At 42.4% G+C, this 25,028-nt stretch overlaps 1 protein-coding gene across 10 annotated transcripts in view; it reads right to left on the minus strand.

Annotated features, from left to right (window-relative positions):
- ROBO2 (roundabout guidance receptor 2) overlaps nucleotides 1–25,028 on the minus strand; it is a 582,091-nt gene that overhangs the window by 166,184 nt on the left and 390,879 nt on the right. For all 10 annotated transcript variants that reach the window (XM_073584464.1, XM_073584461.1, XM_073584462.1 and 7 more), the window contains exon 5: nucleotides 20,553–20,691. In XM_073584464.1, coding sequence (XP_073440565.1) covers nucleotides 20,553–20,691 — 139 coding nt within the window. The remainder of the gene's footprint in view (nucleotides 1–20,552; nucleotides 20,692–25,028) is intronic.

Genomic DNA, 25,028 nt, shown 5'->3' on the forward strand with positions numbered 1-25,028 from the left:
GAGTCGGCTAAGCGCTTGAACCCTAGACAGGCTAGGTGGGCCATGTTTTTTACACGTTTTGATTTTGTGGTTTCTCTTCTTCCTGGAACTAAGAATGTCAAGGCAGACGCCCTCTCTAGGAGCTTCTTTGCTGATTCTCCTGTGGTGACCAAGCCTGCTACCATCTTCGGCGAAGGGGTAGTTCTTTCTGCCATCTCGCCCGATTTGAGACGTGCTCTGAAAGAGTTCCAGGAGGACAAACCTGAGCGTTGTCCCAGTGGAAAATTGTATGTTCCTGACCAGTGGAAGAAGAGAGTGATGTCTGAAGTTTATTGCTCTGCTTTGGCTGGTCATCCAGGTATTTTTGGTACTCGAGATCTGGTGAGTCGGTCTTTTTGGTGGCCCTCCTTGTCTCGTGATGTCAGGAATTTTGTGCAGTCCTGTGGGACATGCTCCCGGTCTAAATCGTGTTCTCGCTCTAGTGGGTTGTTGATGCCTTTGCCTGTCCCCAAGAGGCCATGGACCCATATTTCAATGGATTTCATCTCTGATATGCCTGTCTCTCAAAGGATGACTGTTATTTGGGTGATTTGTGATAGGTTCTGTAAGATGGTTCATCTTGTACCACTCCCTAAGTTGCCGTCTTCCTCTGAGTTGGTGCCCCTGTTTTTACAACAGGTGGTTCGCTTGCACGGGATTCCTGAGAACATTGTATCTGGCAGAGGAGTCCAGTTTGTGTCTAGATTTTGGAGAACTTTCTGTTCCAAGCTGGAAATTCAGTTGTCCTTCTCCTCTGCTTTTCACCCTCAGACCAATGGGCAGACAGAGAGAACAAACCAGACCTTGGAGTCATATTTGAGATGTTTTATTTCTGCTGATCAGGATGATTGAGTTTCATTTTTGCCCTTGGCCGAATTTGCTTTAAATAATAGAGCTAGTTCTGCCACTTTGATGTCACCTTTTTCTTGTAACTTTGGGTTTCATCCTCGATTTTCTTCAGGGCAGGTGGAGCCCTCTGCCTGCTCAGGTGTTGACACTGTGGTGGAGAGAATGCACCAGATCTGGGACCAAGTGGTGGATAAGTTATCTCTCTCCCAGGAAAAGGCCCAGTGGTTTTCCAACCGACATAGGACCATTGGTCCCCAGTTTAACCCCTTCCTGACATCCGACGTACTATTCCGTCCACGGTACCCGGGCCCGTATGACCGTGGACGGGATAGTACGTCTACCGCGATCAGCGGCGCCCACGTGGTGAGCGCCGCTGATCGCGGCCGGGTGTCAGCTGATTATCACAGCTGACACCCGGCACTATGTGTCAGGGGCGGTCACGGACCGCCCCCGACACGTTAACCCCTTGCACACCGCGATCAAACATGATCGCGGTGTACCGGGAGTTAAAGGGAAGCATCAGCAGGGAGGGGGCTCCCTCCGTGCTTCCCTGAGCCCCCCACGACAGCGCAATGTGCAGCGCTGCTGCGGGGGGCTCCTATCCTCCAGGCCCCCGAATCCAAGATGGCGACGGGGGCCTTCGGGGACCTGAGGAAGCTGGCTTCCTCAGTGCCTGCAAAGCGCAGGCAAGAGGAAGTCTGCTTCAATGCCTGTGACAGATTGCTGATCTGTCACAGTGATCTGTGATGTGACAGATCAGCGATCTGTCACAGGACAGTGATGTCCCACCTGGGACTATGTAATAAAGTAAAAAAAAAATTAAAAAAAAATGTAAAAATAAATTAAAAAAAATCGCCAAATAAATTAGTAAAAAAAAAAAAAATATTCCCCAATAAATTCATTTTTTGAAAATAATAAAAAAAAAAACCAATAAAAGTACACATATTAGGTATCGCCGCGTCCGTAATGACCCACCCTATAAAACTGTCCCATTAGTTAACCCTTTTAGCGAACCCCTTAAAAAATAAAAATAAAAAACGAAGCAAAAAATAATGATTTATTATCATACCGCCAAACAAAAAGTGTAATAACGCGCGAACAAAAAGACGCATATAAATATCCATGGTACCGCTGAAAACGTCATCTTGTCCCGCAAAAAACGAGCCACCACACAGCATCATCAGCGAAAAAATAAAAAAGTTATAGCTCACAGAATAAAGCGATGCAAAAATAATTATTTTTTATATAAAATAGTTTTCATTGCATAAAACCGACAAAAACATAAAAAAACGACCTAAATGAGGTATCGCTGTAACCGTACTGACCCGAAGAATAAAACCGCTTTATCAATTTTACCGCACGCGGAACAGTGTAAACGCCCCCCCAAAAGAAATTCATGAAACGCTGGTTTTTGTTCATTCTGCGTCACAAAAATAGGAATAAAAAGCGATCAAAAAATGTCACGTGCCCGAAAATGGTACCAATAAAAACGTCAATTCGTCCCGCAAAAAATAAGACCTCACATGACTCAGTGGGTCAAAATACGGAAAAATTATAGCTCTCAAAATGTGGTGATGCAAAAACTATTTTTATAATAAAAAGCGTCTTTTAGCGTGTGACAGCCGCCAAAAATAAAAACCGCCATAAATAGTAAATCAAACCCCCCATTATCACCCCCTTAGTTAGGGAAAAATAATAAAACTAAAAAAAAGTATTTATCTCCATTTTCCCGTTAGGGTAAGGCTGTGTGCACACGCTGCGGATTAGGTGCGGATTCATCCGCGCGGATTTTGTAAAATCCGCAGGTCAAAAGACCTGCGGTTTTACCTGCAGATTGCTCTGCGGTTTTGTCCTGCGGTTTTTCATCTCCTCAATAGAGGAGATGGCAAACCGCAGGAGAATCCGCAGAAAGAATTGACATGTCAATTCTTTCTGTGGATTGAAAACCGCAGATAATCCGCGCGGAAAATTCCGCACCGTCTGCACTGCGGTTTTTGATTCCCATAGGGAATCATGGTACTGGGGTCCGCAGCAGCCAAAACCGCTGCGGAACCGCAGCAAAATCCGCAGCGTGTGCACACAGCCTTAGGGTTAGGGCTAGGGTTAGGGCTAGGGCTAGGGTTAGGGCTAGGGTTAGGGCTAGGGTTAGGGTTAGGGCTAGGGTTAGGGTTAGGGCTAGGGTTAGGGCTAGGGTTAGGGCTAGGGTTAGGGCTAGGGCTCAGATTAGGGTTAGGGGTGTGTTGGGGTTAGGGTTGGAGTTATAATTGGGGGTTTCCACTGTTTGGGCACATCAGGGGCTCTCCAAATGCAACATGGCGTCTGATCTCAATTCCAGCCAATTCTGAGTTGAAAAAGTCAAATGGTGCTCCTTCCCTTCCAAGCTCTGCCATGCGCCCAAACAGTGTTTTACCCCCACATGTAGGGTATCAGCCTACTCAGGACAAATTGCAAAACAATTTTTGGGGTCCAATTTCTCCTGTTACCCTTAGGAAAATAAAAAATTGGGGGCAAAAATATCATTTTTGTGGAAAAAAATGATTTTTTTATTTTCACGTCCGAGTGTTATAAACTTCTGTGAAGCACTTGGGGGTTCAAAGTGCTCACCACACATCTAGATAAGTTCCGTGGGGGGTCTAGTGTCCAAAATGGGGTCACTTGTGGGGAGTTTCAATAGTTTAGGTACATCAGGGGCTCTCCAAATGCACATGACACCCGCAGGCCATTCCATCAAAGTCTGCATTCCAAAACGTCACTGCTTCCCTTCCGAGCCCCGACGTGTGTCCATACAGTAGTTTTCTCCCACATATGGGGCGTCAGCGTACTCAGGCCAAATTGGACAACAACTTTTGGGGTCCAATTTCTCCTGTTACCCTTGGGAAAATGAAAAAATTGCGGACTAATTGATCATGTTTCTGGAAAAAATACGATTTTTTTATTTTCATGCCCTGGCATTATAAACTTCTGTGAAGCCCTTGGGGGTTCAAAGTGCTCACCTCACATCTAGATAAGTTCCTTAGTGGGTCTAGTTTTCAAAATGCGGTCATTTGTGGGGGGTTTCCACTGTTTAGGTACATTAGGGGCTCTCCAAAGGCAACATGACACCTGCAGACCATTCCATCAAAGTCTGCATACCAAAACGTCACTACTTCCCTTCCGAGCCCCGACGTGTGCCCATACAGTAGTTTTCACCCACATATGGGGTATCAGCATACTCAGGACAAATTGGACAACAACTTTTGGGGTCCAATTTCTCCTGGTACCCTTGGGAAAATAAAAAAATGGTGACTAAAAGATCATGTTTGTGGAAAAAATACGAATTTTTTATTTTCACGCCCGAGCGTTATAAACTTCTGTGAAGCACTGGGGGGGTCAAAGTGCTCACCACACATCTAGATAAGTTCCTTGGGGGGTCTAGTTTACAAAATGGTGTCATTTGTGGGGGTTTTCCACTGTTTAGGTACATTAGGGGCTCTCCAAAGGCAACATGACACCCGCAGACCATTCCATCAAAGTCTGCATTCCAAAACGTCACTACTTCCCTTCCGAGCCCCGACGTGTGCCCATACAGTAGTTTTCTCCCACATATGGGGTATCAGCATACTCAGGACAAATTGGACAACAACTTTTGGGGTCCAATTTCTCCTGGTACCCTTGGGAAAATAAAAAAATGGTGACTAAAAGATCATGTTTGTGGAAAAAATACGAATTATTTATTTTCACGCCCGGGCATTATAAACTTCTGTGAAGCACTGGGGGGGTCAAAGTGCTCACCACACATCTAGATAAGTTCCTTAGGGGGTCTAGTTTCCAAAATGGTGTCATTTTTGGGGGGTTTCCACTGTTTTGGTACATCAGGAGTTTTCCAAACACGACATGGTGTCCGATCTCAATTCCAGCCAAAAACGTCAAATGGCGCTGCTTCCCTTCCGAGCTCTGCCATGCGCCCAAATAGTGGTTTACCCCCACATGTGGGGTATCAGCGTACTCAGAACAAATTGCACAATAACTTTTACGGTCCTGTTACCCTTGGAAAAATAAGAATTGAGGGTGAAAAGATCATTTTTGTGGAAAAAATATGATTTTTTAATTGTATGGCTTTATGTTATAAACTTCTGTGAAGCCCATGGGGGTTCAAAGTTCTCACCACACATCTAGATAAGTTCCTTAGGGGGTCTAGTTTCCAAAATGGTGTCATTTGTGGGGGATTTCCACTGTTTTGGTACATCAGGGGTTTTCCAAATGCGACATGGTGTCCGATCGCAATTCCAGCCAAAAACGTCAAATGGCGCTGCTTCCCTTCCGAGCTCTGCCATGCGCCCAAATAGTGGTTTACCCCCACATGTGGGGTATCAGCGTACTCAGGACAAATTGCACAATAACTTTTAGGGTCCTGTTACCCTTGGAAAAATAAGAATTGAGGGTGAAAAGATCATTTTTGTGGAAAAAATATGATTTTTTAATTGTATGGCTGTATGTTATAAACTTCTGTGAAGCCCATGGGGGTTCAAAGTTCTCACCACACATCTAGATAAGTTCCTTAGGGGGTCTAGTTTCCAAAATGGTGTCATTTGTGGGGGGTTTCCACTGTTTTGGTACATCAGGGGTTTTCCAAACGCGACATGGTGTCCGATCTCAATTCCAGCCAAAAACGTCAAATGGCATTGCTTCCCTTCCGAGCTCTGCCATGCGCCCAAATAGTGGTTTACCCCCACATGTGGGGTATCAGCGTACTCAGGACAAATTGCACAATAACTTTTAGGGTCCTGTTACCCTTGGGAAAATAAAAATTGGGGTGAAAAGATCATTTTTGTGGAAAAAATATGATTTTTTAATTGTACCGCTGTACGTTATAAACTTCTGTAAAGCCCTTGTGGGTTCAAAGTTCTCACCACATATCTAGATAAGTTCCTTGGGGGGTCTAGTTTCCAAAATGGGGTCACTTGTAGGGGGTTTCCACTGTTTAGGTACATCAGGGACTCTCCAAACGTGACATGGCGTCCGATCTGAATTCCAGCCAATTTTGCATTGAAAAAGTCAAACGGCGCTCCTTCCATTCTGAGCTCTGCCATGCGCCGAAACAGTCGTTCCCCCCCACAAATCAGGTATCAGCGTACTCAGGACAAATTGCACAATAACTTTTGCAGTCTAATTTCTCCTGTTACCCTTGGTAAAATAAAAAAAATTGAACCTGAAGTATTTTTTTTGTGAAAAAAAGTTAGATGTTCATTTCTTTTTAAATATTCAAAAAAATTCCTGTGACGCACCTAATGGGTTAATAAACTTCTTGAATGTGGTTTTGAGCACCTTAAGGGGTTCAGTTTTTAGAATGGTGTCACTTTTGGGTATTTTCTATCATATAGACCCCTCAAAGTGGCTTCAAATGTGATGTGGTCCTAAAAATAAAATGGTGTTGTAAAAATGAGAAATCGCTGGTCAACTTTTAACCCTTATAGCTTCCTAACAAAAAAAAATTTTGGTTCCAAAATTGTGCTGATGTAAAGTAAACATGTGGGAAATGTTACTTATCAAGTTTTTTGTGTGCCGTATCTCTGTGATTTAAGGGCATAAAAATTCAAAGTTGGAAAATTGCGAAATTTTCAAAATTTTTGCCAAATTTCCATTTTTTTCACAAATAAACGCAAGTTATTTGAATGAAATTTTACCACTAACATGAAGTACAATATGTCACGAGAAAACAATGTCAGAATCACTGGGATCAATGGAAGCGTTCCAGAGTTATGACCTCATAAAGGTACAGTGGTCAGAATTGTAAAAATTGGCCCGGTCATGAACGTGCAAACCACCCTTGGGGGTGAAGGGGTTAAGGTTGGTGATATGGTGTGGTTATCATCAAAAAATATTGCTATGAAGGTGGCTTCTCCTAAGTTTAAGCCTAGATTTATTGGACCTTACAAGATTTGGAGATTATTAATCCGGTCTCTTTTCGTTTGGCTCTTCCTGTCACATTTAAAATCCATAATGTGTTCCATAAATCTTTGTTGAAGAGGTTTGTTGAACCTGTTGTTCCGGGGGTGGCACCTCCAGACCCTGTATTGGTTGAAGGTAACATGGAATATGAGGTAGAGAAAGTACTGGATTCCCGTCTGGCTAGACGGAGACTCCAGTATTTGGTTAAGTGGAAGGGTTATGGTCAGGAGGATAATTCCTGGGTCTCTGCCTCTGATATTCATGCCAAAAGATTGGTGCCTGCCTTTCATCGGGCTCACCGTGATCGCCCTGGTTGCATGGTTGAGGGTTCGGTGACCCCTCCTCAAGGGGGAGGTACTGTTGTGAGTTCATTTTCCCCTTCACTACTGAGGCCCGAGGAACTCCCTCTTCTGGTAAAGAAAGGTAGTGAGCCTGATTATCAAACACCTGAGTCTGATGATGATGACTGGCTGAGTGGAGTTACTGACTGGATATAAGGCTGCCGACGCCCTTCTGCCCTGCGGGTGATTTCTCTGTGGGATCCTTGGAGACCAGTCTGAATTCCTGCTCCTCTAAAGCTAAGTTTTCTGCTCGGCTTTTTGCATTTGTGCTTAGACCTTGTTTTGCTTTGTTTTTCTGGATTTCTGCCATTCCCTGCTGGGGTGTGCTGAATTCCTTTAGCTCGGTCTTCTGAAAATACCTGAGTGCTGATTTAGTTTTTGAAGCCTAGCTGCTTCAGGGTCTTTTTCATATCAGCTTGTTGGCTTATGTCTTTGATAGGGTTTTGGCAGATTGCAGACAGCAACCTTCCTTTCCTGTTCTGTTTAGCTAGCTTGGGCCCCATCGTTTGCCCAGCCTATCTTTCTATCTGTGTGAGTGTTTTTTCATCTTGCTTCACCGTCATTATATGTTGGGGGCTGCCTTTTACTTTGGGGTCTGCTCTGGGGCAGTTTAGATTTCCTTTTCTGTCTTTAGGCTATTTAGTGCTCCGGCTGTGATCGAGGGGTCTAGGGCATCGTAGGAACCCCCCACGGCTACTGCTAGTTGTGTTGATAGGTTCAGGGGTCTGCAATCTGATAGTTGCCAACTTCTCTGGTTTTCTGGACGTAGCTTCTATTTTTCTGTCTGCCTCCTACGGTGACTCAATCATAACAGAGCATCTTGGAAAATCTATCACAAATCAGCCAGATAACAGTCATTCTCTGAGAGACAGGGAGCTCAGAAATAATATCCATTGAAATATGGGTCCATGGCCTGCTGGGCACCGGCAGGGGCATCAACAAACCACTAGAACGAGAACAGGACTTGGACCTGGAACAAGTCCCACAGGGCTGCATAAAATTCCTGACATCACGAGATAAGGCAGGCCACCAAAAAGACCGACTCACCAAATCTCTGGTACCAAAAATACCCGGATGACTATCCAGCATGGAGCAATGAATTTCAGCCATCACTCTTTTCCTCCACTGGTCAGGGACATACAATTTCCCCACAGGGCATCATACAGGTTTGTCCTCCTGAAATTCCTCCAGGGCAAGTCTCAAATCGGGTGAAATGGCGGAAAGAACCACACCCTCACCTAGAATGGTTGTAGGTTCGGTCACATCAAGAGAATCCGCAAAGAAACTCCTAGAAAGGGCGTCTGCCTTAACATTCTTAGTGCCCGGAAGAAAGGGGACCACAAAATTAAAATGGGTGAAAAACAAGGCCCACCTAGCTTGTCTAGGATTCAAGCGCTTGGCTGAATCAAGATAAATCAAATTCTTGTGGTCGGTAAGGACCACAACTTGATTTATAGCTCCCTTCAACCAATGTCTCCACTCTTCAAATGCTCACTTCATGGCCAACAACTCCCGATTCCCCACGTCATAGTTACATTCAGATGGGGAAAATTTTCTAGAAAGGAAGGCACAGGGATTCATCTTAGAGGTTACGGGATCCCTTTGAGACAAAACGGCTGCTGCACCAATCTCAGAAGCATCTACCTCTACCTGAAATGGGAGTGAAACATCAGGTTGCCGCAGAACCGGAGCAGAAGTGAATCTCCGCTTAAGCTCCTGAAACGCCGAGACTGCCTCTGGAGGCCAATTCACCACATCAGCGCCTTTTTTGGTCAAATCGTCAGTGGTTTAACAATACCAGAAAAATTACATATAAATTTACGATAGAAATTAGAAAAACCCAAAAACTTCTGGAGAGCCTTCAGAGAAGTGAGCTGGACCCAATCATAGATGGCCTGTACCTTGGCTGGGTCCATATCAATAGCAGACAGGGATAAAATGAATCACAAAAGCTAAATCCTCTGTACACCAAAGAGACATTTCGATCCCTTAACATACAGAGTATTTTCTCTCAAGATCCGGAACACAGTCCAAACATGTTCCACATGAGAATCCCAATCACTGGAAAAAATCAAAATATCATCCAGATAAATGATCAAAACCTTATCTACAAAGTCCCAGAAAATATCGTTCATAAAAGACTGGAAGACAGAAGGGGCATTAGTGAGCCCACAAGGCATCACCAGGTACTCAAAATGTCCCTCCGGAGTATTAAAAGCCGTCTTCCATTCATCCCCTTGCTTGATGCAAATAAGATTATACGCCCCCCTAAGGTCAAGTTTGGTAAACCAACAAGCACTTTTGACCCTGGAAAATAAATCAGAAATCAGGGGCAACGGGTACTGATATTTAACAGTGATCTTATTAAGGGAGCGATAGTCAATACATGGCCTTAATGAGCCATCTTTCTTGGCCACAGAAAAAAAACAGCACCTAAAGGTGAAGAGTATGGTCTTATATGACCCTTCTCTAATGACTCCTTGATATAAGATTGCATAGCATCATGTTCAGGTACCGATAAGTTGAAAAGCCAACCTTTGGGAAATTTACACCCGGGCATCAACTCAATTGCACAATCATATCTCCTATAAGGAGGCAAAGACGTGGACTTACTCTCACTAAATAAATCAGAAAAATCAGCCAAATAGTCAGGAACATCTTGAGACTGGGGAGAGGTGGAGAAAACAGGAGTGTTACCAAGAGCACATTGACAACCCCAACTCACCACAGACACAGATTTCCAATCCAACACAGGATTATGGGTCTGCAACCACGGAAAACCCAGTACAATAATATCATGTAAATTGTGCAATACCAAAAATTTACAATTCTCTTGGTGGTCCGGGGCGACCCGCATAATCACCTGTGTCCAAAACTGGGGTTTATTCTCCGCCAAAGGGGTAGCATCAATACCCCTCAAAGGAATAGGGGTCCGCAGGGGTACCATAGAAAAACCACAATGCTTAGCAAAGTCAAAATCCATCAGATTCAAAGCTGCTCCTGAAACCACAAATGCCTTAGCGGAAAATGTAGACAAGGAGCAGATCAAGGTAACAGCCAAAAGGAACTAGGCTGCATACTGCCCATCGCAACTGAGTGGGCAAAATGTTTCTCTCATTTAGGGCAGGCTGAAATAGCATGAGAAGCATCTCCAAAAAAGGAGCATAACTTATTACGCCGTCTAAACTCTTGATGTTGTGCCCTAGACAAAACCCTATCACATTGCATGGTTTCAGAGGTTTGTTCGAAAGGCAGCACCGCCTCTCGCGTAGTTTTACTTTCTCGTAAACGTCGATCAACTTGAATGGCCAACGACATAGAGTCATCAAGACCAGAAGGGATAGGAAATCCCACCATAACATCCTTTACAGATTCTGCCAGACCTTTCCGAAAGAGAGCTGCTAAGGCATCATTATTCTTTTTAGTAAGGACCGCCCACTTTCGGAATTTTTGACAATATAACTCAGCAGCATCTTGACCCTGTTTTAATGCCAATAAGGTTTTCTCAGCTTGATCAATAGCATTAGGCTCATCATACAATAACCCCAGGGCTTGAAAAAGCACATCTACATTAGCCAGAATAGGATCTGGCTAATGTAGATGCGCTTTTTTTTTGCAATTATTTCCTTTTTTTGAGTACCCGAGAGTCTACAGTTTGGCTGGTGATTCTATTATGAATGGGTCACCGAGGAGGAGAGCGCAATAGGCTATGCCACCAGAACACCAGAGAGGTTGGTCACTCAGCGGATTGCAGACCTCTGATCTTAACAACACAACTAGCAGTAGCCGTGGAGTGCTCCTACGCTGAACTAGATGCTTCGTCACCTACCGGAGGACTAACTAAGCCTAAAGACAGAAAGGTGAAATCTAAACTGCCCCGGAGCAGATCCCCAAAAGGAATAGACAGACCCCAAACATATTGTCGGTGAGACAAGATGAAGCACAGACACAGACAGAAAATAGACTGAGCAAATGATGGGGCCCACACTGACTAGATAGGACAGGACAGAAAAGGCACTGTCTGCAATCATGCAAAAACCCTAAAAATTCCAACACGACTGATGTACAAAAATACTGACGTTTGCACAACCTCGCCCCCACTATATCAGCACTCAGGTGTGAACTGGCGGCTAGCAACAGGCTAATACAGTAGGGGACTGAGCAAACAAAAACAAGATACAAAAATACAGGGTAGGAGCCAGCAGCTCCAGGGGGAGCAAGCTGACCCCTGACAGCAAGGCAAAATCAGATGCAAAGGGTTTAGCAAATGACACTTAGCTGAAAAATGCAGGATCAGACAGGAGACAGATATCCTCAATAAGCTAATAAAGGAGTCTCATCGGCAGCCACTGAGAGAAGCCTGCTCGCTTATGTACTCCCAGTCACTACCCCCACTCCTCCAATCATCCTCTGCAGCTGTTGGATTAACATCATGTTGACCAGCTCAAATACCAGCAGTATCCACCAGAGGGAGCCCTGCCTCAAAAGTCAGACTAAGAGATTTCACAACAGAGAACAATGTGATCAGCAGTCCGAAATCAGACATACGCAATCGACATCTCCCTGACATCAGCTGGTCAGCAACCCCATAAAAATTAGACTATCGGATTCGGCTGACTTTAGTCTAATGTGTATGGGGCCCTATCCTGCCTTACATGAGGAATAATACTACTTCTGGCTATCACATGACCTTTGTATCTTGCATTATTGCTATTGTCCCATCTGCAGATTCTATCTATAATTTTCAATCATCTCTGAACTAATGGTTGGAGACCCGCTACTATCATTACTCCCATATACTGGACACACAAAGGAATGGATTCTCTTTTTTCTCTATAGCACACAAACAAAACCAGCAGCATGAATGATGTTATACATCAGCATGGAGGACATCATATTACAGTACAGAACAGTGTGGCTGTGCATCCAGCTCTGAAGTTAAATATACACTAGATGCTGCAGCAGGACCTGCCTGTCTCTACACCTGTATCTGGTCACTTATTGTGCTGTGCGTTCTTCACATCTCTTCTCTCCTCCATAGAGTTTAATTGATTACTTTATTGATTTTCCAGTACATTTTTGTACATTAGTGATTATTTAATTAGTATACATTAAGCTCCCCCAAATGGTGGCTGATGGTAGACCGAATTTTACCATTTTTTATTATGTTTTATGTGAGGGATTGGAGCTCTGTATCAGGAAAAATAAATGAATAAAGTCATATTAAGAAATTATTTGGAACAGAATGTTGGACCTGTAAAGAATGTGATGAACGGTGAACATATACCACAGTTCGATGTTCGCTTCTAGGCAAATGTTATCCGTTCTTACAGAACCCCACAGGATTCATCATGTTGAAAATAATCTTTGTTGGATGATTCCTAATTTTAGAATAATGAAAATATTATGAAACATTTGTTTGTTCTCTTTATTACATTCCTTTCATTACAGAGTTTAATAGAAAAAAAAATGAGGGCGAAAGCTTGGAATCCGATTCAATTGGAAAACAAATATAATTTTATGTCTCGGCGTTCGCTCTGGTAGACCGGTAGCTTTCCCCTCGCGTGCCGCGGATACATCCAGCATTTGTAGCTCTGTAAAAGTCTCCTGTTTTATTGATGTTAACAATTTTAATTTCTTTTAACATTTCGTCACAAGAGATTCGGTTCAAGAACCGGTTAAGGTACTGTACCCCCCGGCAAATGCACATGCTGAAGATCTACACAGTGCTGTAAGTTGTGCAATTTTCTTTTTCCGGTTTTGTACTAAATGTGAAAAAGGCAATATCTTTTATCGTCTCGATCAGTACTTTCAGCTGAAGAGACGAATGGAATACAATCAACTGTTACATATTCACGTTCACATTATGTTTATTTTTATGTTTAGTGTGCATGCGAGCAAAAGCTTCAGACGCGCACACCAAAACGTGTCCAAGGCGCTTCATGTGTCAAACCAAGGTTAATGGCGTATTCTTTCACTCTTCTTCTGGCTAATACATCAATATACTGATTTAAAAGGTAAGAAATAATTTAGTAAACGTATCTACTAAAAGCAAAAAAGGGTATATCGCATGTATCAGGAACACATGAAATGTACATTATAAGCTTTTTCAACAGCTTTTTAGGATATGAAAGAGAAGCCGTGTTGGCCTACCTAGAAACGGATGCAGTACCAGCCATCAGCCATAACGGCATCATATTAAAAGGAATTTGTCAATAGGATCAAACCTCCTAAGCCGTCTATATGGGCATGCAGGTCATAGCAAGCTGAATAAAATGATACCTTGATATCTATGATATGATGTTTTATGCCAGAGAAATCCACATTTTACTGTTAAGATCTATGGGCCGGACATAGATCTCCCCGAGAATCTGCCTCCACAGATTATTTTAAATGGAAAAAAGGTGCTACTAGGGTGAGACATGTGAGCCCCCCATTTTTACTACTCTCACCTCATCATATCAGCTCATCAGGTCTTTAGGTATTGGTTATTCATCATAACTATTTCTATATGTACTTTATTTGATACACACATACACACATGTGGCCTACCGTGGGATGTTATGGTATTATCTGTTTTTTTTTATTTATCACGCTACACAGATTATACCTATGGGTGCCCATTAGAATATTATTGCTTTATACAGTCATGGCCAAATGTGTGCAACCCATTTTGGGGGTTTTGTGTGAAATTATGTCCAATTTGCCTTTTTTTTCATTTTTTTTTTCCGTTCCAATGCACACAAATTAAATAAACGTGTAATTGCAATACTTTTCTGGGAGAAAACCTTAATTTTCTGGAACAAGTTGAAGGGTGTCATCACTTTTGGTCATGACTGTATAATCCTGGCTCATAGGATCAGGATTGTATTCTAATATTTGCCGCTGATTGCATGCCGGTGTGTAGCTCATTCTTATGATGTTATTATACTATCACTACGGCCCATTATGTTTGTAGGTAATGGTTATTCTAAACAATCCCTTGGTTTATGTACTTTAATAATCTCATGACTGTAGCATATAATATTGTATTATTTGGGATTATTGGAACCTATTTATTTGTATTCCTTTAATAATCTACCTTTCTTAGGTCTTACCATTACTATATGCATTTTTGTATTTATAGACTAGGTCTGCATGTGTTTCCCGATACCTTGACATTTATTGTATGCCGGCTTACATTATATTATTATTACTAACATCATTTTCCTTTTATAATACATGCATGATTAGGGAGTACTGTGTATTTGTTTGGGGGTAGACATTGTCTCTTTCTATCAGGATTTGACCCTCTAGATCATGGTCCATCTATATCACTGATTGTCTTTTAGCATATCTTTTTTTCATCTAGAGTAATTTTTTGATTATTATTCAATACATTTTTTTACTATTGCATCATAATATTAGTTGCTCCTTTGTGTCTTTTTTTATGGGATCTTTATAATCTTTTTACATTTTCACTTTAGATAGACATTTTTTCAGTTTATCATTCAGTATTTTTAGGGGCTTCACCTTTTTTATTTATTTTTGGTGGAGAATTTTGTAGGTGACAATGTAATGACTGACAGTCTGCTCTCCTCATCTTGCTGCAGAGCTGTGTTTAAGTAGAATGTGCCCGGAGTAAAGAAGATATACGTGTGATTACAGACTCTTCTTTAGCTTCCATCTCACAGGCAGCCGGGGTGGGGAAGAAGCAGTACAGCAGAGCTGACCACAGTATGAGGAGAGTTGCTAGAAGTGTTTTTAATGATGCAAAACTCAGTGAGGACAGCAGACTGCTTGTCATTACATGTCTCACAGAAGTCTGTTTTCTTGATCGCATAGCATAGCTGTGGCCTGATTACAATTAAGGCTACTTTCACATTAGCGTTTTTTGCGCAGCGCATCGTGCGCAATAGAAACGCATGCAAAAACGCATCATGCAAACGCAGGCGTACGCATGTCCATGCGTACGCCTGCATTCCCATAGACTGTAATGCGTTATTTTGTCACATTCCGTGCACAAGAATGGGCATGCGTTTTTTTAAAGCCTTGTGGCAGACCCAAAAAGGCAACAGGTTGCGTCTGGCGCGCCTAGGCGCCATGTTAAAAATAGGTACGCATGCGCATGGACGCGCACGATGCGCTGCGCAAAAAAAGGTTAATGTGAAACCAGCCTAATACTGAATCAGCTTCCATCTCACAGCCTGCCAGGGGTAAGGCTGTACAGCAGATCTTTGATTACAAACACATCTGTATTTGTAGCTTTCCTCTCACAGTACAGTGAGCTCAGCAGTCCTGCCTCTTCCCTCACAGCTGTACGGCCTCTTCCCTCACAGCTGTACGGCCTCTTCCCCCACACCAGTTGCATGTGAGATGGAAGCAAAATAAGTGTATGCAATCAGACTAATGTCTTAACTAGTCCAGGAACTTTGCAATCATGCACAGCTCCTTAGTGAAATCAGTGAAATCAAGAAAGTACACTGATAGACATTACATGTCTTACACTAGTACGCCGCCTTTCATTTAAAATAATCTCTGGAGACAGTTCTCCCGTGCTGTATAGTAATTGGTTCGGTCCGGTCTGATGGGCGTTGATTCAGGCCTCTCCCTTCCCCCAGCTGATGCTCGCAGTCCATCTTCTTTAATTGACGTGGATGATGGTTACGTCATCTACATTACTGGGTGAAATTGCGTGTTGCACCTGCGCACCACGCGGGCAGAATCAAAAACATAAGTGCACATGCGCCCACACTAGAGTAGAGCATATTGCACAGGCACAAGCCGTGATTTCTGTGCGCAGGCGCAATATTTCACCAGGAAATGTGGATGACATGAGGCGTCATCCACATCAATTAAAGAAAGAGGATGGCGAGCAGCAGCCAGTGGGAGGGATGGAGAGAACCGAAACCACACCCATCCCATCGGACCACACCAACCCAATTACCATACAGAGCAGGTGAACTTAGAAAGGTTTTTGAGGGTGTACCGGGGGAGCCAGGGGGTTACATAAGCATTTACGGAATACAGCTCAGACGCTGAATAGGGTGATAGTTTTAGTTGGTATATGACAAAACTGGTGTCAGGTTCCCCTTAAACAGATAAATTATTAGTCTATAAGTGATGGCTGCCACTTTTAGGCATCTGGCATAGCATAAATTTAATGTATATGATGTGAACAAGGCATTAGAGGTCCAGATGAGCTTCTTCTACCATTTTACTATTATCCTCTAATAGGTGCAATTGAGTCTATACTTTTAAAGAGGACCTTTCACTTGCCATCAATTTTGAATTCTTTATTTGGTGTAAATGTCGATGTTCTGAATCTGGCCCTGTTTTTCTTTTTTTTCTGCACTTCTGCATTTCTGAGATATGGCCTCCTCTCTCCTGTATGTCATTCCATTATTTTTAGCAAACTGGGAGTAGTCCTCAAGAAGACTCCTAGAGAGAAGAGTTGATGATCACAACCACTTGGCTAAAAGACTAGATTTTTAGAAACTAAAGATGGGGCCATATCTTAGAAATGCAGAAGAGCAGGAGCAACAGAAAAATAAGGTAGGATTCAGGAAATCACCGGCATTGACGCCAAGTATGAAAAGGACATATATATTTTTTTTTTTTATTTTTCCTCATTTATATAGCGCCATTAATTCCGCAGCACTTTACATACATTATCATTGCTGTCCCACAATCTAAATTCCCTATCAGTATGTCTTTGGAATGTAGGGGAAACTGGAGAACCCGGAGGAAACCCACGGGAACACAGGGATAACATACAAACTCCTTGCAGATGTTGTCCTTGGTGGGATTTGAACCCAGTAATCCCCAGCACTGCAAGACTCCGGTGCTAACCACTGAGCCACTGTGCCGCCCATCTATATGTATGCAACAAACAGGTCCTTTTTAATACCACTATGTTTTCCTGTATATGGCATTCATTATCTGTTACTGCATCTCTCTCTTCCTTAGATATACCTACCACTTTCCCGTATAAAAGTCTAATATCTTTAGCCAACTGGGCATAGTCCTCAAGAAGACACCCATAGAGAAGAGATGAGAACCACATCCACGTGGATAAAAAAAACGACAGGTCCTCTTAAACATTAACATTATATAGATGCCTTAGTCTAAAATTAATCTTTCCTGGTGAATTCTTCTTCCTATATTTTTATGTAGCCGAGGACACAGATATATATTTTACGTCCCAAAGTGGTAAATTACTATATTACATGAGAATGCCTGCTTTGAAATTACATTACACATCAGTAGTAAAGTGCTCGATTTACTAGATTTCTTTAACCTCGTTCTGTAAAAAGCAGCAGATCAGCTCCGTACATTTATTTTAAGAAATTTAATTTAGGCTTTCCATTCCCCCGGACTGAAGTGCGGGGCACCAGCCAAGCTTCCCTGGTCGATCTGGCATTTCCTGTTCCTAAACGTTGTGTTCTTATAATCATTAAATGTCTATTAGTGCTTCAGAAAAGTAAACTCTGAAATTCTATTACAGATTTACAAAAAAAAAAAAAGGGATTGCTCAAGTTCGGGCAACAACATTTAGTCAAAGTATATTTTTACCAAGAAAAGAACAGATCTTCCTCGGCGGTGATGAAAAACTATTGGAAGCTCTCTTCTGTGCAGGAGGTTAGAATTGTTATTACACTGTCATAAATTTCCCCTTGTAATTGAAAATCTCTTCACCGAGTGCAGAGAAGAATTTCTGTTTTACATACTTTGTAATTACAGCATGCAGCTGCCCTCTAAGACGTGTCATTTTCCCAAACCCCATGCTTGGCCTACATTTAAGGACATCCATTCATTAGAAGCCGTAAAAAGGATGACCTCTTCTAGCAACACACTGCAGACAAATGAAGAATCCTACCAGTTATCATTTTCTTGTAAAATATATACAGTTTGATGACTGAAACCCTTTCGAAGAGACTAACATTTTAAGGCTACTTTCACACTTGCGTTTTTTTGCGCTGCCCTGCATGCGCAGTGCAAACGCGCATAATAACGCATCATGTGTTTAAATGCATTTTCATGGTTTTTGCAAAAAAATGCATGCTTTTTTTTGCGCTGACGTGCGCATGACCATGCGCACGTCAGCGCTCCCATAGACTTTAATGGGTTTTGGGTGAATTTTGTGCACATTGCCTGCGCATGCGTTTTTTTGAGACAGGTCGGACGCACAAAAAATGCAACAGGATGCATTTTGTGCGCCCGGGCACACACTACAAAAAAATGCATGCGCATACAAACGTGTACAAACGCATGACAATGCGCACCCATGTTAAGTATAGGAAAAAAACGCATGCGCATGTATGTGCAAAAGCGCAACGCAAAAAAACGCAAGTGTGAAAGTAGCCTTAGAACACCAACCCTTCATCAAGACTAGATTAACGATGGCAGAATTTCAAATCCACATATATTTCGTAGAAGGGCCATAGACACTTAAGAGAAAATCACACCCTTAGAAAATTACCAGGGGCATGATGAATGCAGGAGGGTGGGCCATCAAAGTCAACAATTATTTCAGCTAGATGTGTGTCCAAGGACATATAAAGGCTTATAAGCCTCATCACACTGACATGCCAGACCAGACATGTCACTCTCCACAACGAGAAATGTTACAACTTAGATCTCATTTATAGGGTCTAGAATGCCATAAAGATTCTTACATCTGACCAACATGGAGGTGAGAGCCCAAGGCCAAATTTTATACCAGGGCCTATGCGACTCTAGTTGTTCCACTGAAGACCATTTCTCAATTAAATTTTGTGTGATTGCCTCAAAGTTATTTTTTTTTAAATCTGACATAACTTCAACTAATAACCACTGTTACGCCCGTCCTCACTACTGCTCTCATGGTCACCACCGCTCGGCCCGGGTCTGACTCTGCTCTCACGCTGCCTCGGGTCTCCCGAGGTCCTACTCTCGCTTCCTGCCGGGCGCCTACACAGGCGCTCCGGTGCACTCCTCTCCTGCCGACAGCCACGCGCTCCCTCTACTCGCACACACACCTTAGGGGGCACCCACAAGCCTTATCCCCCAGTGTGACCGAACCCGGCAGCACTGCCTGTTCAATAGAAGACAGGCACCAGGTATTTCAGGCCGCCCTCCCTTAGGGGAGGAACTTGATTATTGAGTTTACTTCCATTTCAGGTCCCTCTTGCTGCTGCTAGTCTAGTCCCTGTGTAGCTAGCCTGTAAACCCTTCTTGTTCTCCTGTTTCTTTCAGAGTCAGCTCCTGCCAGTGTCTCTCTTGGTGCCTGTTCCCATATACCACCTCCGCTTTCCTCAGTCCGTTAATCATCTGCACTTTCCTCAGTCCATTAATCATCTGCGCTTTCTTCAGTTCTGTAATCATCTGCACTCTCCTCAGTCCGTATTCCATCTCTGCTTTTCTCAGCCTGTATACCATCTCTTCCTCCGCTCCTCTCCACCCTCATACTTCTCCATCCCGTGGATACCTCCTCCGTACCTCTCCGGATACTTTTCTGCTCAGTTCTTCGCTCTCCCCATCCCTGCCTCTTCTCCGAGTTTGTTTAGGTTCCTGAGCCGACCTCTGGTCCTGGCATAGCGTAGTACTAGAGGTCCCTGAGTCTGCACCTAAAACTCCCTGTATAGGGGTTGGTTAAGCCTGCTGGCTCGCTTGGGGGAGTTTCGGTATCACGGTCCAGTGGGTCCATTTTTGGTATCCGCCGCCTCCGGTGTAACAACCTATTACCAGCTAAGCTATATATTTTGTGGTTTCGCCATTGTTTTAACTTAAAAACTTGCCTCAGTCTTTGTAAAACCGTACAATAAGTAATCTGGGCTGTAGAGTATCCTAGAAGAGTCACCGAGTCATCGCTTGAAAACAAGTCCATTCCCTTTGATTGATCACAACAGCTTGGTGACATCAGCGTAGACATCTTTGAAATACAAGGCATACTCTTGTAGGGTCTGGACTCAGAAGAGAGCTGAGATGTACACACCTCAGTAGTATAAGATGAATAGTGGGGTGCTCACTGAAAAGAGTTGGTGCTCTGGAGTAAAGATAGTCACTTAATCATGCAGCAAACTCCGGCACTCAAAACTGAAGATTTATTAGTGCAAAACATGAAAATCCACAATTCCAGATAACAGACCCAAGTGAATACAGACATGCATAATTCATCAATGTTCTGGCATTATATTGCCCTTTTCAACATAGATCAACATAGATCTGTCAGGTTTGGGGTCCCCGGGTGTCAGGATGGACAATATATACACGTGTGCTTTGAGCACTAATATATCTTCAATTTTGAGAATCATAAAATTATAATCTAAATCACTTCGATTCAAAATGTTATCCATACAAAATAAGCATAAAAATACTGAACTGTAAAGACACTGACTTGAGTAGTCTACCTGTGGAAAAAAAGTAATCCAATAAATACTAAAGAAGATGACGAACCTTCCTCTTGGCAAGTCAACATCATCTTTTTTCCACCGAACCGTTGGCTGAGGATCCCCCTGGACCTGACATCGGAATTCTACAGCTTCGTCCTCTAGTACAACCTGGTTAATAGGTCTTCTGAGAAAAGTGGGCCGTTCTTCGGAGGAAAAACAGAAGACAAATGGTCGTTATTAAATCCTTTAACAATTCCTTTGAGTAGTATTTGAAAAATCTTTGGGTCAACATTTTACCTTTCCACAATTTAAAATAAAAACAACTCTTAATTGGACGAGATTCTTTTAGTAGGAGTTAACACACAAAGGGACATAAAAGAGATGTCCATTTGGAGTCCTTACAAAAAATTTTTGTTTTGCCATATCCGAGAAATAGGAACATGAAACAATTAAGGCCGCGTGTAACGACAAGGCGATGGTCGATTTGCCTTATTTCCTCAGGATATTTTCCTTCAAGGTGAGAATATCATCTACATTTCAGAGGGGCATTGCGGAAACCATCGAAGCCAATTACAGCCTCTAAGTCGAAGAAACACAAAGCAGTAAGAGATGTAAAAAATATCACAGACTTTTTTATTTTTCAACAACTCGAGTCTAAAAAGAACCATTTTAATCAGTCAAACAGCTAATTGCAAAACTACAGAATGAGCGGAGAGCCCTGCTACTGCCAATACATTTAACATGCTACATGTGCGAGATCAACGCGATTAGCGCCTCCTGCATAACTTGCTTTCAGCGCTAATCTCCCTGGATATGATCTGACAACGTGCGATAATAACCACGCTTCTCTTAAAAAAAAAATATTACATTGATAAAGCAAAGCTACAGGCTAGATCATAGCTTTATCAAATCTTTCTGATAGGCTCAAATAAGGCCTGTGGTATAATACCAGAAAAGGAATAAACTTGTTTTTTGAATGTACCGGTTACAGGAAAATATTAAAGGGGTTGTTGGGTCTAAAATGAAAAGTGTGCAGTCAGTGTGACTGCAGACTTTTGAATCCTTCCAGGGCACGCACTGCGAGGATTCACTAGTTTCTGAGCCAGGAACAGCGGTGATATATGCGATATGCATACGCCTGGGCAGAAGCTGTCTAGTAGGCGCGGCTTCGCTCCATAAAAGCTGTCCAGTGGGTGGCTCTATTCACTTGTATGGAGTGAGGCCGAGCTCACTAGGCTGCTTCTGTCCGGGAGTATGCACATCATACATCATCATCGTTCCCGGCTCGGAAATCGGCAAATCCTTGCAGCACACAGTGTGTGTGTGCAGGGGGAATCAAAAGTCTACAGTCACACAGAGTGACTGCAGACTTTTCATTTTACACCAGACAACCCCTTTAAGAGTTATGCAATGACTACATGAAGTTGATTGGTTGCGGATGTTTGTTGTTAATTACTTTTTCTGGGCTCGTGAATATGACTGTATTTTCGATCAAAGTGTGATCCTACAAAATATCGGATCACACTCAGACCAATTTTATTCTAAGGGGCCGTGCACACGTCCGGATTTTTCATCAGATAGTCAGCAGCATGTCCAAGTTTGATCTGATATTCGGAACGCACTCAGCCATGCAAGTCAATGAGCCCGCGTAAAATATCGGACTGCACGCGGATGACATTGGAGTGTGGTCCAATTTTCACGGACAAATAGAATGCATGGAGAAAAATTTTTTCCATCTTTTTCTCATCCGAGATTCAGATCATACTATTATTACACTCTGATCAAACGCTGATTGAAAATCTGAGTTTGATCAGAGCATGACTTGTATAATTGGTCCGATTCTTGGATGAGAGCAAGCACACTGGTGTAACCCTAGCCTATCACTGGTCAGTATACTGTACTTATTACTATGTCGGATGTTTGTTATGAGACTTACACCAGAATTCTGGAGAAAAAAAGTTGCACATTTTGAAAAATATTTATGTGCAATCCAATCAGAAGTTTGCGATGTTTCAATCTACAATCCCGCACCTTCATCTGTCAAAAACAGACTGTATACTGTACTGTATATCCCCAATGGAATGGTTATCCTCGTTCTAACACGGAGCGGTAGACATCATTCATTTTCCATGGGGCTGCCGGAAAAAGTCAAGCATAGCGCTTGGCAGTCCCATAGGGAATAAATGTACTGGCGGTCTCGGCAGTCTGATCCGCGCCAATCAATAGGTTATCACTTATACCATGGATAGGTAATAATTACTTGTTTTAACTGGACAACCCCTTTAAATAAAAGTTAAAATAAAAGGCAACATTGAAAGTTGACTATATTAAAAAGTGCGAAACTGACCTAATATTTCTGTAATTGGAAAAAATAGTTAGATCTAAAAGTAGTTATTTAATCCTAATAGCGCTATGAATAAAAACGGCAAAAAGCAAATGAAATATTAAAAAATAAAATAATTGAATAATATTGACATGTTTGTGGTGCAGGTTACGGGAATTATTTCTAAATGTTTTCTGCCTCTTTTTGTTTCCTTATTGAAATACTTTTATGTAAATCTCATTGTGGATAAGAATTTGATCATGATATACAGTATATCTATTTATACAGATATTTTATATATATTTTTTATTCTATATGTGCTTATTATACTAATTGTTTGTCCTGGAGTCAAAAAATTCAATCTATTTTAACATATCTATACAGAATACTGCGGATATTCACATAATAATGTGCAACTCTTGTCCTGTGCAGATTACTTCATTTTTCTAGATCCCTTTTATCCCTATTGATTTTTTCTCGTCTGTCAAAAACCTTTTGGCAGGTGCTCGGAGTAACGCTACTAACGGCGTACACAGCTGACACAACCTCGCCATCGCTCACTGTGGGGTCTATATGTGTTGCTTATTATCCAGGTATTTTAACAATGACTTCACAATTGGGTATTTTTAACACATTTGAAACTTAGGAAAGAAGAACATGGCTCCAAAATGTACTTTATGACACATTTTTTTAGTGTTAACACGTGGTAGTCATGTCAAATCTATTTCTATTAAAAAGAGAAAACCTGCAGGATTTTTTTAAAGGAACAAATTGGTAATAATGTACCCCATGTTGTCAAGTACAAGGGCTCCGTGTACCAAAAAAAAAAAAGGACTTCACAATGTCATGTAATATTCTTTTCATTTCTTCCAACAAGGGAAGCAACAGAGATAAGACCTCAAGTTGTCTTCTTTTGTCAAGGCTCTTAAGTAGGCTATTCAAGCAATTCTCCGCTATATGGACACTATTTCACCTTCCACATGGGGTTGCCATCCAGCTTTCACAGGCTTTTAAACTAGAAATTAGCCTACTTATGTGCTGATACACCCTAACTCTATTATAGCTATAAAACTAGGCAACCTTGTCCTAAAAAAAGATGAAAATGCCAATAAAAAATTGGTTATCTCCCACCGCTGAACAAAACCACCTGGACCTATTTGTGTATTTCATCCCCATTACTAAAAGGATTGTCTGATCACAAGATATTGATGCCCTATATCCTTTAGGTAGGTTCAATACCCAGTATCTTCACTGACCAGCTGTTATAAGCTCTGGGAGAAGCTGGATGTCAACATATCGAACGGAGGTGAACGTCTCTGCTGAATTCAATTTGTAGCATCCACTGCAGCGCACTGCAGAACAGCTCTTATTTTTGCATTACATCTCCATTCAATGTGATAATATTCAGCCACCACTGGAGCTCAGAACAGTTGAACGGTGGGGGGTGCAGTCTATTGGACCCCCATCGATCTGATATTGATGACCTATCCCGAGGACAGGTGATCAATATCTTGTGACCGGGTAATCCTTTAAGCCCCCGTTACACACTGTGATATCGCTACCAATATCGCTGTAAAGTCACCGATTTTGTGACGTAGCAGCGATATTGCTAGCGATATCGCTACATGTGATACTTACCTCCGACCAGCTCCCCCGCTGGTTATCGCTGGTCGCACGAGAAGGTCCTGGACCATTTCTCGTCGTCAGCTTCCTTCGGCGCTTCCTGCTGTGACGACAAGCGACGCGTGGACGCGGGCGGGAGGACGTCAGGATCGCCATGTCTGACAGGTAAGTAGCGACCCCCGACCCCTGCGATGTCGCTGGTGAGATCTGCCTGTGTGGCAGCTCACTAGCGACCACTTAGCGATGCACCAGCGATCCAAATAGTTGTCGGGATCGCTGGTGCAGCGCTATGTGTAACGGTACCCTAAAGTAATCAAGCTTTTAAAAACCTCAGTGATATCACTCTTGTTACGTACATTTGAATTTCAGGAGATCCCTTACTGTATCTTACACCTGCTTACCAACTGATAACATTTAGGAAGTTACTTTACGACTCTACTTATAGGACAAAGCATTTGATAAAGTATCTCATACTATCCTTATTGAAAAAATGACCAAATATGGGATTGACAAGGCTACGGTTAGGTGGATTCATAACTGAGTCAGTGATCATACTCAGAGAGTGGTAATAAATGGTTGCACATCCAATTGGAA

This window comes from Dendrobates tinctorius, unplaced genomic scaffold (assembly GCF_039654945.1).
Source record: "Dendrobates tinctorius isolate UK_male_01 unplaced genomic scaffold, ASM3965494v1 ptg000084l, whole genome shotgun sequence".
Classification (NCBI taxonomy): domain Eukaryota; kingdom Metazoa; phylum Chordata; class Amphibia; order Anura; family Dendrobatidae; genus Dendrobates; species Dendrobates tinctorius.